The sequence below is a fragment of the Scyliorhinus canicula genome, chromosome 5, assembly GCF_902713615.1.
Source record: "Scyliorhinus canicula chromosome 5, sScyCan1.1, whole genome shotgun sequence".
NCBI lineage: Eukaryota > Metazoa > Chordata > Chondrichthyes > Carcharhiniformes > Scyliorhinidae > Scyliorhinus > Scyliorhinus canicula.
The window spans coordinates 131,185,563-131,202,612 of NC_052150.1; the positions used below are offsets into that span (position 1 = coordinate 131,185,563).

Genomic DNA, 17,050 nt, shown 5'->3' on the forward strand with positions numbered 1-17,050 from the left:
CCACTGTTCGCTTCTAACCACACGTCGCGTGAATTGATGGTCTCATCACATATAGACCCAGATTTCCATCACGACGGAGAAAAGCCCCATATAATTATAGTAAGATTTCTTCACTCCTCTTTATAATAAAACCTAACTTATCATTTGCTTTCCAAAAGGATGTTAGCTTTTTGTGATTCATGTACAAGAATACACAGACCCCTTTGAAGACCAACATCTGTCAACCTGTCACGATTTAAAAAACAAGTGTAATCCAATACTTAATGAAAGGGCCCATTATTTTAGTTTAAATTTGTTGAAGCATTTTTGTGAAACTTATGTTCAAAGGTTGTTGAATGTTAAGATTAGAGGTGTGGGAAGATCAGCAGGGAGCTGATTAATGAATGAACAAATGAATGAGGGAATGAATCCATTTCATGGTAGCACAGTAGTTAGCACTGTTGCTTCACTGCTCCAGGGTCCCAGGTTCGATTCCCGGCTTAGGTCACTGTCTGTGCAGAGTCTGCATGGGTTTCCTCCGGGTGCTCCGGTTTCTTCCCACAAGTCCTGAAAGATGTACTGTTCGGTAATTTGGACATTCTGAATTCTCCCTCTGTGTACCCGAACAAGTGCTGAAATGTGGAGACTAGGGGCTTTTCACAGTAACTTCATTGCAGTGTTAATGTAAGCCTACTTGTGACAATAAAAAGAATATTATTATTTCAGTGAGGGGCAAAAGCACAGCAAATTTCCAGCTCAATTTCTAGTAGAGTGTGGGCAGCACGGTAGCACAACTGGCTAGCACTGTGGCTTCACAGCACCAGGGTCACAGGTTTGATTCCCCGCTGGGACACAGTGCGGAGTCTGCACGTTCTCCCCCTGTCTGCGTGAGTTTCCTCTGGGTGCTCCGGTTTCCTCCCACAGTCCAAGATGTGCCAGTTAGGTGGATTGGTCATGCTAAATTGCCCTTAGTGTCCAAAAAGGTTAGGTGGGATTACAAGATTATGGGGATAGATTAGAAGTGTGGGTTTAAATGGGCGCTCTTTTGAAGGGTCGGTGCAGACTCGATGTGCCGAATGGCCTCCTTCTGCACTGTATGTTCTATGTTAATCAATGTAGAGCTGTAAAATAAAGGGCTTAATATTAACTCTCACCAATGAATTAGATCAGGGGTTAAAATATTCAAAATCGCACAAAACACCACCAACTAGCTATTTACATGCCTGCCTCCATTTTTACAAGTTGCATGGCCAGACACTCCATTATAACATTAAAATTAGCTTTCTAAAGTGCAGTTGGGAGCCTGATTTAAATTTAATCCTGGCCGGCCAGCTTTCTCAGGACTCAGGAGACCCAGCAGCAAAATGTAGAATGAAACACCAAATATAAAAAAGGAGTGGTCTTTGGGGAAATAAGAACTAAAACCAATGGACAAATAAGAGATAGGTGTTTGTTTAGTTTGAATCTCATGCTATTTTTCTTGCGAAAGTAAATTCTGAGACAATGTTGATATTCATAAAACAAAAAGTCAGCAGCAATTAAATACTGAAACTTCTGATCACAGATCGCTGAATACAAAGGTTAGAGGTGTGGGAAAGATCAGCAGGGAGCTGATGAATGAATGAATGAAAGAGTGGGAAGTGCATATTTCCTTCTTGTAGAAAATGACAGATAAAAACAAGTGCATCTTTAAAACTAATTTTTAAGTTGATACAACTGTTTTTAAACACAGGTGGATGGGCTTTGATAAAGCTTTAAACAGTAAATGTGGTGTTGGGGTGGAGAAGGCGGACAGGGAAAGGTTTGTGCTTGAATATAGACTAATTGTAACAGCTCTGCTGAGGATATTTCTGGGGTGGGATTCTCCGTGAACCGGCGGGGCAGGAGTGGCGTGAACCACTCTGGCGTAGGGCCACACCGAAGGTGAGGACCGTTACAGCGGCCGGCACGGAGGGATAGAGTGCCCCCACGGCACAGGCCCGCACGTGGGCCAGGCCACTGTGAAGGCACCCCCCGGGGCCAGATACATCCGCGCCCCCCCCCCCCCCCCCCCACCCCCCGAGGACCCGCCGAAAACAGGCGGCCACTCGACCCATCGCGGGCCAGAGAATCGCCAGAGGGGGGGCTGCTGTCAGCTGCCGCCGCCCGGCGGCCCCAATTCCCGTCCCTGCCAAAACTCTGGCACCGGAGAATACGCAAGCCGGGCGGGATTCATGCCGACCCCCCGGCGATTATCCGACCCGGCGGAGGGTCGGAGAATCCCGCCACTGGTCTTTGGAGAAAGATCACACAGGGAACGATAGTGATTTTAAAAAAAAAGAAGGCACCGTTGTAGGTATTATAGACAACTTCACACCATAACCAATTTTGGGTCTCATAGGCAGAAAGAGCATGTTATCCTGGAGTCTGCTAACTACTACTCCGGACCTTGCACCTAAGTCTGACCATTCACATGTATGCCTTATTACCCTCTCAATCTTCTTCTCAAGATGTCTGGATGTGTCTCCCCTCATATTGGAGTCACAGGTCACGTGACCTTGGTCTCGCGTCTGCATGGTGTGTCTGTACTGCCACCAGCTTGTTGGAGATCGCACACCATCCATCTATGATACTGTATAGCCCATAGGCACATCACCACATATAACATGTAATTATTTCTGATGGGCTTCTTGAAACATTTTTGCCAACCCTTGGTTGAGAGCAGCTGGGTTAAAGGACCACTGTTAAATAAAAAAGGCTGGATTCTCCGCCGTCGGGATGCTCTGTTTTGCCGGCAGCCCGGGGGTTTCCCAACGCGTTAGGCTGCCCCACAACGGGAAACCCGATTGACCAGCTGGCATTATGGAGTATCCCGCCAGCGGGGTGAAACAGAAATGTGGGGCGGAGAATCCAGCCCCAGGTTTGATATATGCATAAGGCAAGATGTATAGTTATCTTTAAAAAAACATAACTTGCCTCTCTTGAAATAAAATTATATTTAATGGAGGGACATTTGCTTAGGACCAGGAATAGAGTGTGGAGGCTGATTTTCTGACAAGAAACCTGAAAATTAACTGTAGGACATCTTTTACTTCTTAAAAATGAATTTCCTGCTTGACTGTAGTCAGATTGACAGGCTGGTCTACGTCAAGCACAAAATCAACTGGGAAGTGGATGGCAGATTTTTGTAAATTAATTCAAGTGACGTGGTCTACACTGGCTAGGCCAGCATTCATTGCACATCCCTAATTGCCCTTGAGATGGTGGTGGTGGTTTGGGGGTGGGGGGGGGGAGAGTCATTGACTGATTGTGGCTTCCAGTTGAGTGGCATTCAAGTCACTGGGAAAATATTCCTGTTCCTCTGGTCCACAGCACTGCAGTAAAAGTACTTTGGCCCATATTACCCTCTTTAACTTGCTGAGATTCCCAAAGCTTTCCGTGTGCTCTTAATAAATAGCCAGTGAAAATGGTGACACATTACCTCCACAATAGATTTCAGCGACTGAGACCCCTGAAAGAAGATTATTTGTCCAATTCTCAACATGCTTTCATTAAAAGTGGATGTGAGTAGGTTGGGTCATCTAAGAATTCAATTTTGTTTCACCTTCCCACACCAACAGTCCTCATCTGTCAAATCAGATGATGAAGGGTCATCAAACTAAAACATTAACTCGGTTTCTCTCCAGATGCCGCCTGAGCTACTGCCTTTTTCTAACATTTTGTGTTTTTATTTCTGATACCCAGCATTACCAGAAGTTTGCTTTTGTAGCTTAACTAATTATTTGGTGACTTCCGGTTGCGGCTATGCGGAGCTAAGCCGCACGTTCGGCAGCTCCCGCCAGGAACGGACTTTTGGGCTCTTTTTAGGGCCCCCAGCGGTACTTGTTCGACGGTTCCCGACGTAGGAAGGAGTCAGCAGCATTTCCCCAGCGGTATATGGCCTGGACCAGGAGTGGGGCGAGCAAGATAGCAGTGACAGAAGCGAGGGAAGAAGCACAAGATTGCAGCGGGCGGAGACCAGGAGGCAGTGGGCGCAGGAGCAGCAGGAGACTCTCCAGGTCTGCTTCAGGGAGCTTAAAGCGGAGCTGCTGGAGCCGTTGAGGGCTTCAATTGACAACCTGCTGGAGACCCAGACGGCCCAGGGGGTGGCAATCCGAGAGATCCAACAAAAGGCCTCCGAGAGGACGAGACATTAGGCCTCGCGGTGAAGGTGGAAATGCACGAGGCGCTCCATAAAAAATGGCAGGAGCGGTTCGAGGAGATGCAGAACCGGTCGAGGCAGAAAAATCTGCGGATCCTGGGCCTTCCAGAAGGGCTGGAGGGGTCAGACATGGGGGCCTACGTGGTCATCATGCTAAATTTGCTGATGGGAGATGGGTCCTTTCAGGGCCCCCTGGAGCTGGAGGGGGAAAACAGAATATTGGCAAGAAGACCCAAGCCGAATGAACCACCATGGGCAGTGCTGGTGCGGTTCCACCGGTTTGCTGACCGGGTGTGTGTGTTCAGGTGGGCCAAGAAGGAGCGGAGCAGCATGTGGGAGAACGCGGTGGTATGGATCTACCAGGACTGGAGTGCGGAGGTGGCAAAGAAGAGGGCCGGTGACAGAACCATCAATTCACCAGACACGTGTTGTCCGATATGAATATAGGCTTTAATCTACTTACTACAGAGCCAGCCTGTTACCCGTTGATGAACTCTCGGTGAACTGCAGGCTGACTCTGGACAAGGGTATTTATACAGCAGCACAATGGGGAGGAGTCATGGGCGGAGCCAAGGGTGTAGTCCTGTACAAGCTCCTGAGCATTCCCAGAGCTACTCCCCCTAGTGGTCGGATAACACTACTGCGCTTACAAAGATACAGTGTGAATTACCATGTTACATTCACCACAGCCGGGTACAATCGGACGAAGGCGGTGCTGCACAGGAAGGGAGTGAAGTTCGGCATGCTGCAGCCGGCGCATTTGTGGGTCACCTACAAGGACCGACACTTGTACTTTGAGTCCCTGGAGGAGGCGTGGGCCTTTGTGCAGGCCGAGAAGTTGGACTCAACTCAAGTTGAGTGCGGGGATCTGCATGTAACTGTGTTATATTTTGAGGGGGTGTTCTCTGTTTAATGTTGGTTCTTTGTTGTTTTCAGGGTGTGTGGGGCGCTGTTTTCTGCTTGGGTTTGTTGGATGGGCTCGAGGAGGGGGGCAGATCTGCAGTGTGGGGGGGCTGATGGTGTGGAGGGGGGTTGGGGCCCCGCGAGGGGGCCGGGCCAGTAAAGGGAGCTGCTGTAGGGGAGGTGGGGTCAGGCAGGTGGAAAGCGCGGGCTTTTTCCCGCGCTGAGGGTTGAAGGGGGCGGGGCCGGAGCTGGGAAGCGCGGGCTTTTTCCCGCTTGGGAGCGGGAGGGGGGGGAGGGAAGCCTGCTCGGGGACACTGGGGAGGAGGGGAAGCCCCACGCTGGGAGGGGCCGGAGGAGTGGTGGGAGTGGCCAGGGTCAGGAGGAGTCAGCTGACTTGCGGGAGTGCAATGGGGGGAGCAACGCAGGTAGGGGGGGTCCTAGCTGCGGGGGGGTTACCGGGTTGCTGCTGGAATGGCCAAGAAGGAGCTGGAGCATGTAGAGGGGTCGGGATGGTCTGCCGCCGTGGGGAACGGGCTGAGCTGGGGGCGCGGGCACGTGGCGGGTTGAGGAAGGGTAATGGCTAGTCGGCAGGGGAGGGGGGCAGGTAGCCCCCTGATCCGGCTGATAACCTGGAATGCGAGGGGACTGAATGGGCCGGTCAAATGGGCCCGCGTGTTTGTGCACCTGAAGGGGCTGAAGGCGGATGTGGCCATGCTTCAGGAGACGCACCTGAAGGTGGCGGATCAGGTTAGAATGAGGAAGGGATGGGTAGGCCAGGTGTTTCATTCGGGGCTGGATGCAAAGAATCGGGGGGTGGTGATCCTGGTGGGGAAGAGGGTGTCGTTTGAGGCGCCGAAGGTGGTGGCAGACAGCGGCGGGAGGTATGTGATGGTAAGCGGCAAGCTGCAGGGGGAGCGGGTGGTGCTGGTCAATGTATAGGCCCCGAATTGGGACAATGTGGGTTTCATGTGGCGCATGTTAGGCCGGATTCCAGATTTGAAGGCGGGGGACCTGATAATGGGGGGGGGGGGGGATTTTAACACGGTGCTGGATCCGGCACTGGATCGATCCAGATCCAGGGCGGGTAGGAGGCCAGAGGCGGCTAAGGTGTTGAGGGGGTATATGGACAGATGGGAGGGTTGGATCTATGGACGTTTGCGAGGGCCAGGGAATTTTCATACTTCTCCCATGTCTTTAACCAGGTCGGTCAAGGCAACCTTGAGGAGGGGTTTATAGAATGTATCCGCAATAGTTTCCTAGAACAGTATGTAACGGAACCTACGAGGGAACAAGCGGTCCTAGATCTTGTCCTGTGTAATGAGACAGGATTGATTCATGATCTCATAGTTAGGGATCCTCTCGGAAGGAGCGATCACAATATGGTGGAATTTAAAATACAGATGGAAGGTGAGAGATTAAAATCAAATACTAGTGTTTTGTGTTTAAAGAGATTACAAGGGGATGAGAGAAGAACTAGCTAAGGTAGACTGGGAGCTAAGACTTTATGGTGGAACAGTTGAGGAACAGTGGAGAACCTTTCAAGCGATTTTTCACAGTGCTCAGCAAAGGTTTATACCAACAAAAAGGAAGGACGGTAGAAAGAGGGAAAATCGACCGTGGATATCTGAGGAAATAAGGGAGAGTATCAAATTGAAGGAAAAAGCAAATAAAGTGGCAAAGATTGGTGGGAGACTAGAGGACTGGGAAATCTTTAGGGGGCAACAGAAAGCTACTAAAAAAGCTATAAAGAAGAGTAAGATAAAGTATGAGAGTAAACTTGCTCAGAATATAAAAAGAGACAGTGAAAGTTTTTACAAATATATGAAACAAAAAAGAGTGGCTAAGGTAAATATTGGTCCTTTAGAGGATGAGAAGGGAGTTTTAATAATGGGAGATGAGGAAATGGCTGAGGAACTGAACAGGTTTTTTGGGTCGGTCTTCACAGTGGAAGACACAAATAACATGCCAGCGACTGATAGAAATGAGGCTATGACAGGTGAGGACCTTGAGAGGATTGTTATCACTAAGGTGGTAGTGATGGGCAAGCTAATGGGGCTAAAGGTAGACAAGTCTCCTGTCCCTGATGCAATGCATCCCAGAATGCTAAAAGAGATGGCTACGGAAATTGCAGATGCATTAATGATGATTTACCAAAATTCACTAGACTCTGGGGTGGTCCTGGTGGATTGGAAATTAGCACACGTGACACCACTGTTTAAAAAAGGAGGTAGGCAGAGAGCAGGAAATTATAGGCCAGTGAGCTTAACTTCGGTAGTAGGGAAGATGCTGGAATCTATCATCAAGGAAGTAATAGCGAGGCATCTGGATAGGAATTGTCCCATTGGGCAGACGCAGCATGGGTTCATAAAGGGCAGGTCGTGCCTAACTAATTTAGTGGAATTTTGTGAGGACATTACCAGTGCAATAGATAACGGGGAGCCAATGGATGTGGTATATCTGGATTTCCAGAAAGCCTTTGACAAGGTGCCACACAAAAGGTTGCTGCATAAGATAAAGATGCATGGCATTAAGGGTAAAGTAGTAGCATGGATAGAGGATTGGTTAATTAATAGAAAGCAAAGAGTGGGGATTAATGGGTGTTTCTCTGGTTGGCAATCAGTAGCTAGTGGTGTCCCTCAGGGATCCGTGTTGGGCCCACAATTGTTCACAATTTACATAGATGATTTGGAGTTGGGGACCAAGGGCAATGTGTCCAAGTTTGCAGATGACACTAAGATGAGTGGTAAAGCGAAAAGTGCAGAGGATACCGGAAGTCTGCAGAGGGATTTGGATAGGTTAAGTGAATGAGCTAGGGTCTGGCAGATGGAATACAATGTTGACAAATGTGAGGTTATCCATTTTGGTAGGAATAACAGCAAATGGGATTATTATTTAAAAGATAAAATATTAAAGGATGCTGCTGTGCAGAGAGACCTGGGTGTGCTAATGCATGAGTCACAGAAAGTTAGTTTACAGGTGCAACAGGTGATTAAGGCGGAAAATAGAATTTTGTCCTTCATTGCTAGAGGGATGGAGTTTAAGACTAGGGAGGTTATGTTGCAATTGTATAAGGTGTTAGTGAGGCCACACCTGGCGTATTGTGTTCAGTTTTGGTCTCCTTACTTGAGAAAGGACATACTGGCACTGGAGGGTGTACAGAGGAGATTCACTAGGTTAATCCTAGAGCTGAAGGGGTTGGATTATGAGGAGAGGTTGAGTAGACTGGGACTGTACTCAGTGGTATTTAGAAGGATGAGGGGGGATCTTATAGAAAGATTTAAAATTATGAAGGGAATAGATAGGATAGATGCGGGCAGGTTGTTTCCACTGGCGGGTGAAAGCAGAACTAGGGGACATAGCCTCAAAATAAGGGGAAGTAGATTTAGGACTGAGCTTAGGAGAAACTTCTTCACCCAAAGGGTTGTGAATCTATGAAATTCCTTGCCCAGTGAAGCAGTTGAGGCTCCTTCATTAAATGTTTTTAAGATAAAGATAGATAGTTTTTTGGAAGAATAAAGGGATTAAGGGTTATGGTGTTCTGGCCGGAAAGTGGAGCTGAGTCCACAAAAGATCAGCCATGATCTCATTGAATGGCGGAGCAGGCTCGAGGGGCCAGATGGCCTACTCCTGCTCCTAGTTCTTATGTTCTTATGTGCATAAGGCCTATTCCTGGATTGATTTTTTCATTCTGAGTAGGGCACCGATTGCGAGGGTGGAAGATGCTGAGTATTCGGCGATCGCCATTTCTGACCATGCCCCGCACTGGGTGGACTTCGAGCTGGGGGAGGAGTGAGACCAGTGCCCGCTTTGGCGCTTGGACGTGGGGCGGCTGGCGAACGGGGAGGTGGGCGGGCGGGTTCGAGGATGTATCGAGAGGTACCTGGAGGCCAATGATAATGGGGAGGTCCGAGTGGGGACGGTCTGGGAGGCGCTGAAGGCGGTGGTTAGGGGGGAGTTGATCTCCATTCGAGCCCACAGGGAGAGGAGAGAGCAGAGAGAGAGGGAGAGACTGGTGGGATAGATGGTGAGGGTGTACAGGAGATACGCGGAGGCTCCTGAGGAGGGATTGCTGAGGGAGCGGCGTAGTCTCCAGGCTGAGTTCGACTTGTTGACCACCAGAAAGGCGGAAGCTCAGTGGAGGAAGGCACAGGGAGTGGTGTATGAATATGGGGAGAAGGCGAGCAGGATGCTGGCGCACCAGCTCTGTAAGCGGGATGCGGCCAGGGAGATTGGTGGAGTTAAGGATAGGGGAGAGAATGTGGTGCAAAGGGGGGTAGACATTAATGGGATCTTCAGGGACTTTTCTGAGGAACTGTGTCGGTCCGAACCCCCAGCGGAGGAGGGGGGGATGGGGTGCTTTTTGGACTGGCTGAGATTCCCGAGGGTGGAGGAGGGACAGGTGGAGGGACTGGGGGCGCCGGTTGAGCTGGAGGAGCTGGTCAAAGAGATAGGGAGCATGCAGTCAGGGAAGGCGCCGGGGCCGGATGGGTTCCCGGTCGAATTCTATAAGATGTATGCAGACCTGTTGGGCCCCCTGTTGGTTAGGACCTTCAACGAGGCAAGGGAAAGGGGGGGCTCTGCCTCCGACGATGTCTCGGGTGCTGATTTCCTTGATCCTTAAGCGGGACAAGGATCCCCTGCAGTGTGGGTCATACAGGCTGATCTCACTCTTAAATGTAGACGCCAAGCTGTTGGCGAAGATTTTAGCCACGAGGATAGAGGACTGTGTGCCGCAGGTTATCCACGAGGATCAAACGGGGTTCGTGAAAGGGAGGCAGCTGAATACTAACATACGGAGGCTCTTGAATGTTATAATGATGCCGGCGGTGGAAGGGGAGGCGGTGATAGTGGTGGTGATGGACGCGGAGAAGGCCTTTGATAGGGTTGAGTGGGGGTACTTGTGGGAGGTGCTGGAAAGGTTCGGGTTTGGGGAGGGGTTTGTCAGGTGGGTGAGGCTGTTATATGAGGCCCCGATGGCGAGCGTGGCCACGAATAGGAGGAGGTCGGAGTATTTTTGGTTATACCGAGGGATGAGCCAGGGGTGTCCCTTGTCCCCCCTGCTTTTTGCGCTGGCAATTGAACCCCTGGCTATGGCGCTGAGGGAGTCGGGGGATTGGAGGGGGCTGGTCCGGGGTGGGGAGGAACACCGAGTGTCGCTCTACCGGATGACTTGTTGCTGTATGTGGCGGACCCGGTGGGCGGGAATGCCGGAGGTGATGAGGATTCTCAGGGAATTTGGGGATTTCTCAGGGGTACAGGCTCAACTTGGGGAAGAGCAAGCTGTTCGTTGTACACCCGGGGGACCAGGAGGGGGGGATTGGGAGGCTCCCACTAAAAAGGGCGGAGACGAGCTTCAGGTACTTGTGGGTCCAGGTGGCCAGGAGCTGGGGGGGCCTTGCATAAGCTTAACCTCACAAGGCTGGTGGAGCAAATGGAGGAGGAGTTTAAGAGATGGAACATGTTGCCGCTGTCTCTGGCGGGTAGAACATAGAACAGTACAGCACAGAACAGGCCCTTCGGCCCTCGATGTTGTGCCGAGCAATGATCACCCTACTCAAACCCACGTATCCACCCTATACCCGTAACCCAACAACCCCCCTCCCTTAACCTTACTTTTTAGGACACTACGGGCAATTTAGCATGGCCAATCCACCTAACCCGCACATCTTTGGACTGTGGGAGGAAACCGGAGCACCCGGAGGAAACCCACGCACACACGGGGAGGACGTGCAGACTCCGCACAGACAGTGACCCAGCCGGGAATCGAACCTGGGACCCTGGAGCTGTGAAGCATTTATGCTAACCACCGTGCTACCGTGCTGCCCCTTTTTTTTTGTGCAGGTGCACCTTCAACTTACACTGACCGGAACAGCTAATCAGAAGCTCTGCTCTGCTGCCCTCTGCTGGATGGTAGGGTGCAATCAGTCAAGATGACGGTGCTCCCGAGATTTCTGTTCCTGTTCCTGTGCCTCCCCATCCTTATCCCGAAGGTCTTTTTCAGGCGGGTTAACAGGAGCATTACGGGGTTTGTGTGGGCGCACGGGACCCCGAGTGTGAGAAGGGTGTTCGTGGAGCGGGGCAGGGATAGTGGGGGGCTGGCGCTGCCCAAACTCCGTGGGTATATTGGGCTGCCAACGCAGCGATGGTGCGTAAGTGGGTGATGGATGGGGAAGGGGCAGCATGGAAGAGGATGGAGATGGCGTCCTGTGTGGGCATGAGCCTGGAGGCTCTGGTAACGGCGCCGCTACTGCTCCCTCCAACGAGGTATACCACAAGCCCGGTGGTGGCGGCCACCCTCAAAATATGTGGGCAATGGAGACGGCAGGGGGGGAGGTGGGGGCCTCGATGGGGTCCCCGATACAGGGGAACCACCGGTTCGTCCCGGGGAGAATTGATGGCGGGTTCCTGAGTTGGCACAGGGCAGGTGTTAGGAGGTTGAGGGACTGTTTGTAGACGGGAAGTTTGCGAGCCTGGGTGAGTTGGAATGGAAGTTCGGGCTCCCCCTGGGGAACACCTTTAGGTATATGCAAGTAAGGGTGTTTGTCAGGCGGCAGGTGGCGGAGTTCCCTCTGTTGCCGCCATATGGTGTCCAGGACAGGGTGCTATCGGGGGTGTGGGTTGGAGAGGGGAGGATCTCGGCAACGTACCAAGTGATGCAGGAGGTAGACGAGGCCTTGGTGTAGGAGCTGAAGGGTAAATGGCAGGAGGAGCTGGGTGAGGAGATTAAGGAAGGGACAAGGGACGCCCTATGAAGGGTGAACTCCTCCTCTTCTTGTGCGAGGCTTAGCCTCATACAGTTTAAGGTGCTGCATAGGGCTCACATGACCGGGACAAGGATGAGCCGGTTCTTTGGGAGCGAGGACAGGTGTATTAGGTGCTCAGGGAGCCCAGCAAACCATGGCCATATGTTCTGGGCATGCCCAGCGCTGGGGGAATTCTGGAAGGGCGTAGCAAGGACGGTGTCGAGGGTGGTAGGGTCCAGGGTCAAACCGGGCTGGGGGCTCGCAATATTTGGGGTTGCAGAGGAGCCGGGAGTGCAGGAGGCGAAAGAGGCTGGCATTCTGGCCTTTGCGTCCCTAGTAGCCCGGTGGAGGATTCTTCTTCAGTGGAAGGATGCGAGGCCCCCAAGCGTGGAGGCCTGGGTCAACGATATGGCGGGGTTTATTAAATTGGAGAGGGTAAAATTTGCCCTAAGGGGATCAGAGCAGGGGTTCTTCAGGAGTCGGGAACCATTCCTAGATTTCCTGGCAAAACGGGGTGGGGGGGGGGGGGGGGGGGGGGAGAGGGGGGGGGTGGTCGTCTCTTTGTTTTGGGCTGAAGGGACGTGTATATCTGTTCTTTGCTAATGACGGGCGTTAATTGATTTCTTCTTTTTTGTATACACGGGGGGGGGGGGGGGGGGGGGGGGGGGTGGGGTTTGTTCTTTCTTTTCTCAGTATTTTTTGTTATTGATATTTGTGAAAATCTGAATAAAATTGGTTCATTGCTGATGGTGGTCTTGCTGTGCACAATTTGGTTGCCTAGTTTCCTTACATAATAACAGAAACCAGACTTCAAAATAATTCATTGGCCCTTCGGGCATCCATAAGATGTAAATGATGCCAAATAAATCCATGCTATTTGTCTTTAAACAAAAAAAAAAATTTAGAGTACCCAATTAATTTTTTTTCCAATTAAGGGGCAATTTAGCGTAGCCAATCCACCTACCCTGCACATCTTTGGGTTGTGGGGGTGAGACCCACACAAACACGGGGAAAATGTGCAAACTTCACATGGACAGTGACCCAGAGCTGGGGTCGAACCCGGGGCGTCGGCACCTTGAGGCAGCAGTGCTAACCACTGCATCACTCTGCCGCCCTTGCACGCTCTTTCTCATCCCTTTCAAATATTTAAGCCAAGATTGCATTTAAAATATGGCAGAGAATATCATAACATTTCAGTTAACATTACGATAATAGCTTAACATATATTCACAATTCCATTTTATTGCTTTAGCAGTAGATTATTTTGATGCAATTTCTTTCTTAAAACAAGTTCCGTACCTTGATGCAGGTGGGGTACTGTAACGGTTGAACACCAGGGTCAGGCTGTTTACAGACTGGAGGAGGGCTGCTTCGACAGGCTGCGGCTAAGGCAGGGGGTAGGTCATCCTCATCACTGTGATTACTGTCACAAAATCAAGAGGATTACTATAAACACATTCATCCACCCTCAGAAAAGAATCATTTGCAGAATTATGACACCAAGTCAAAGAGTAAGAATCAGCCTTTATGAGTAACTGTTTGCTGTGCAAGCCTTCAGAAATTTTAAATACAATCTCCAGATATCGACTTTCACAAGAAGATATACATGGAAAGCAATTTACTTTGGAATGCAAGTACTACATAATCATGGTTACCATTTAATACCACAGTGAGTAACAAATGATTTATTTTTTGTGATGAATGAAGGAATTTCAGATATATTGTAGTTCTATTTTATTTGGTGCGGTAAGGGTTAAAAACTGTGGTGAGTGTGTGTATGACTGCTGCAGTAGTGGTTTAAAAGAAATTCTGGTTCATAATATCAGCAGTCACAGAGGTGCAATTAAAGCATCGTAAAAAATGAAATCATCATTCATTCCAACCATGTATATTGTTTACCTGAAGTTGAGCAAAATGGAATTTTGTTTATTTTAAGAAGGTCCCTGGGGATTAGAGAATTAAAGACGTTGGATGCGATTCAGCAGGCATAAAACAGAATCCGCTTTCAGACTCGTTTGGCAGGGTGTTTCTCTTCAACAAGTTCACCTCGCCGGCCTGAGAGGCTGTTGCCCAGGAGGTTAGCACAGCTGCCACCCATCCACGAAGCACCATCGAATGCAGGGAGCAAATGAATGATCTCACCTGTTCCACCAGGTAAATAATCTTTCAGCTCTCTCTGCTATCAAATTCTCAGCATGGCATAATTTACTCAAACAGCTACTCTCTTCACAGATCTGTTGTGGGAGACACACACCCACACTTACTCCCAACAGGACTTTCACTCCCAACAGGACTTTCACAACGTCACATTCCCATCTGCCTTGTTGTTCATATTCCAATCTCTGTCCTTTCTGGGTAGGGCTCAACACACACAGGGGCGGATGCATTTCACCCAAGCTTCTGCTCCATTCCCTTCTTTTGTCTCTAGAAAGACCAAACTTTCACTCAACAAGCGCAAGCAAGCCCAAATGGGGGAGGGACGGCAGAGATCCTCATTCTCAGAGAGTTCGAGGAGGCTGCTACAGAGCTCATTGGCGAGGATCGAGATTGCTCATGTGGTAATTCGGAGCTTGACCTTTTGCAACACCTAATATAGATCTCAGCTCCATCATTTCACCAATACTGCAATACTGCCATGTACTCAGAAATAGATTCAGCTCATCCACCAAATCTGTCCTTTTATATTTTACAGGTATAACCAGACAGCGGCCAGCTACCAGCCCAGCAGTTCTCCGAGCCCCCAGAGCTGTCTGAGGATGTGGGGACATAAGAAGAGGTTAAAATTGGGGTCATTTTCTGGAAAACTGACACGTCCCCACAGCAGTCGGAGGCAGGTGTCATGATATGCAAACATGCAGCTATTGAACACATAGAATAGGACACGACCAATGAGCAGTCAGGACACTCAGGGATGGTATCTCACTATAAAAGGGATGAGGCACTCGCACCCCGCCTCTTTCCACAGACCAACATCTACAGAGTGTGGTAGTCACCACTGATGTATATACTGTATATAGAGGATGTCGATGTAGGTGCTTTATGGTAAGGCCCTGTGCTACAAGTACGGGGGTAGTTCTTTGCCTGCTGGCTCAGCCCAGTAGGCGGAGTATAAATATGTGTGCTCCCCATACAGCAGCCATTTTGCCAGCTGCTGTAGGAGGCCACATATCTTAGTGTAATAAAGCCTCAATTACATCCAACTCTCGTCTTTGTGTAATTGATCGTGCATCAATTTATTACACTAAGTTTTCAGAAGATGGACCTCCGCATCAAGCCGGATCGCCTGCAGCTGCAAGCAGACAATGCCAAAAAGGACTTTGCACATTGGCTAGCCTGTTTTGAAACGTACATCGGATCTGCTCCAGACCCAATCCCAGAAGCACAGAAGATCCAGATCCTTTTCACACGGCTGAGCTCCAACGTCTTTCCACTTATCCAGGACTCGCCGACCTACTCAGAAGCCATGGTGCTACTGAAGGAAAACAACGCTCAGCGGCCTAACACATTCTACGCCAGACACCTCCTCACCACGCGTTGTCAACTTCCCGGTGAGTCAGTGGAAGATTTCTGGCGTGACCTGGTTCCCCTAGTTAGAGACTGTGACTGTCAGGCCATTTCGGCAATGGAACACTCGAATTTGCTCATGAGAGATGCATTTGTTATGGACATAGGGTCTGATTACACCCGCCAGCACCTCTTAGAAGGGGCCACGCTCGACCTCGCTGAAACCAAAATGTTAGCGCTCTCACTTACGGTCGCTTCACGCAACATCCAGGCCTACGCACCCGACCGCGCCGCCCATACCCCCTGTGCATCGTGGATTCCGCAGACGGCCACCCCATCATCGACCCCATCAGCAACTGCCCTCAGCCTGTGCCGCGCGGCAGCCAACCAATCCCGGGGGACCCAAATGTTACTTCCGTGGGCAGTCCAAACACCCCCAATAGCGCTGCCTAGCCGGGAGCTCCCTCTGCAAGGCCTGTGGCAAGAAAGAACACTTCGCTGCAGTGTGCCAGGCCCGCTCAGTCGCCGCTATTGTTCCGGCACCTCCCACGTGCGGCCAGTGGGCGCCGCCATCTTGTTTTCCCCACGACACGTGCAGCCCGTGGGGGCCGCCATCTTACCCGGCCCAGGGCCCACGCCCCCCGGGCACCTCACCCGGCTGCTCGTCGCCTGCAACCGCCGATGACCAGCCGCGTCTCGCCTCGGTCACGATTGACCAGTCTCATCCACACAACCTTGCAAGTGCTTCAACCAAAGTGAAGGTCGATGGGCACGAGGTCTCCTGCCTGCTGGACTCCGGGAGCACCGAGAGCTTCATTCACCCCGATACGGTAAGGCGCTGCTCCCTCGGGGTACATCCCGCTAACCAGAGAACCTCCCTGGCCTCCGGGTCCCACTCCGTGGTGATCCGGGAGTATTGCATCGCCACTCTCATTGTCCAAGGCGTGGAGTTCAGTGGCTTCTGGCTCTACGTCCTTCCCAACCTCTGCGCTGCCCTGCTTCTCGGCCTGGACTTCCAGTGCAACCTCCAGAGCCTAACACTGAAATTCGGCGGGCCCCTACCACCCCTTACTGTGTGCGGCCTGGCGACCCTAAAGGTCGACCCACCTTCCCTATTTGCAAACCTAACCCCGGATTGCAAACCCGTCGCCACCAGGAGCAGACGGTACAGTGCCCAGGACAGGACTGCTTCGGGAGGGCATTATCGAGGCCAGCAACAGCCCCTGGAGAGCCCAAATGGTAGTTGTGAAAACTGGGGAGAAACACAGGATGGTCGTTGACGACAATCAGACCATCAACAGGTACACGCAGCTCGACACGTACCCCCTACCACGTATATCTGATATGGTCAATCAGATTGCACAGTACCAGGTCTTCTCAACTGTGGAACTGAACTCTGTCTACCACCAGCTCCCCATCCACAAGGCGGACCGCCCATACACTGCATTCGAGGCAGATGGCCGCCTTTACCACTTTCTTAGGGTTCCCTTCGGCATCACCAACGGGGTCTCGGGCTTCCAACGGGAAATGGACCAAATGGTTGACCGGTACGGACTGGGGGCCACCTTCCCGTACCTGGACAATGTCACCATCTGCAGCCATGATCAGCAGGACCATGACGCTAACCTTGCCAAATTTCTCCACACCGCCACTCTCCTCAACCTGATCTACAACAAGGAGAAGTGCGTGTTCAGCACGAACCGCTTAGCCATCCTCGGCTATGTGGTCCAGAACGGAGTTC

At 50.9% G+C, this 17,050-nt stretch overlaps 1 protein-coding gene across 2 annotated transcripts in view; it reads right to left on the bottom strand.

Moving 5' to 3' along the window:
- Positions 1-17,050, bottom strand: part of epb41l4b (erythrocyte membrane protein band 4.1 like 4B) — a 506,687-nt gene that overhangs the window by 29,739 nt on the left and 459,898 nt on the right. For both annotated transcript variants that reach the window (XM_038797675.1, XM_038797674.1), the window contains exon 21: positions 13,105-13,228. In XM_038797675.1, coding sequence (XP_038653603.1) covers positions 13,105-13,228 — 124 coding nt within the window. The remainder of the gene's footprint in view (positions 1-13,104; positions 13,229-17,050) is intronic.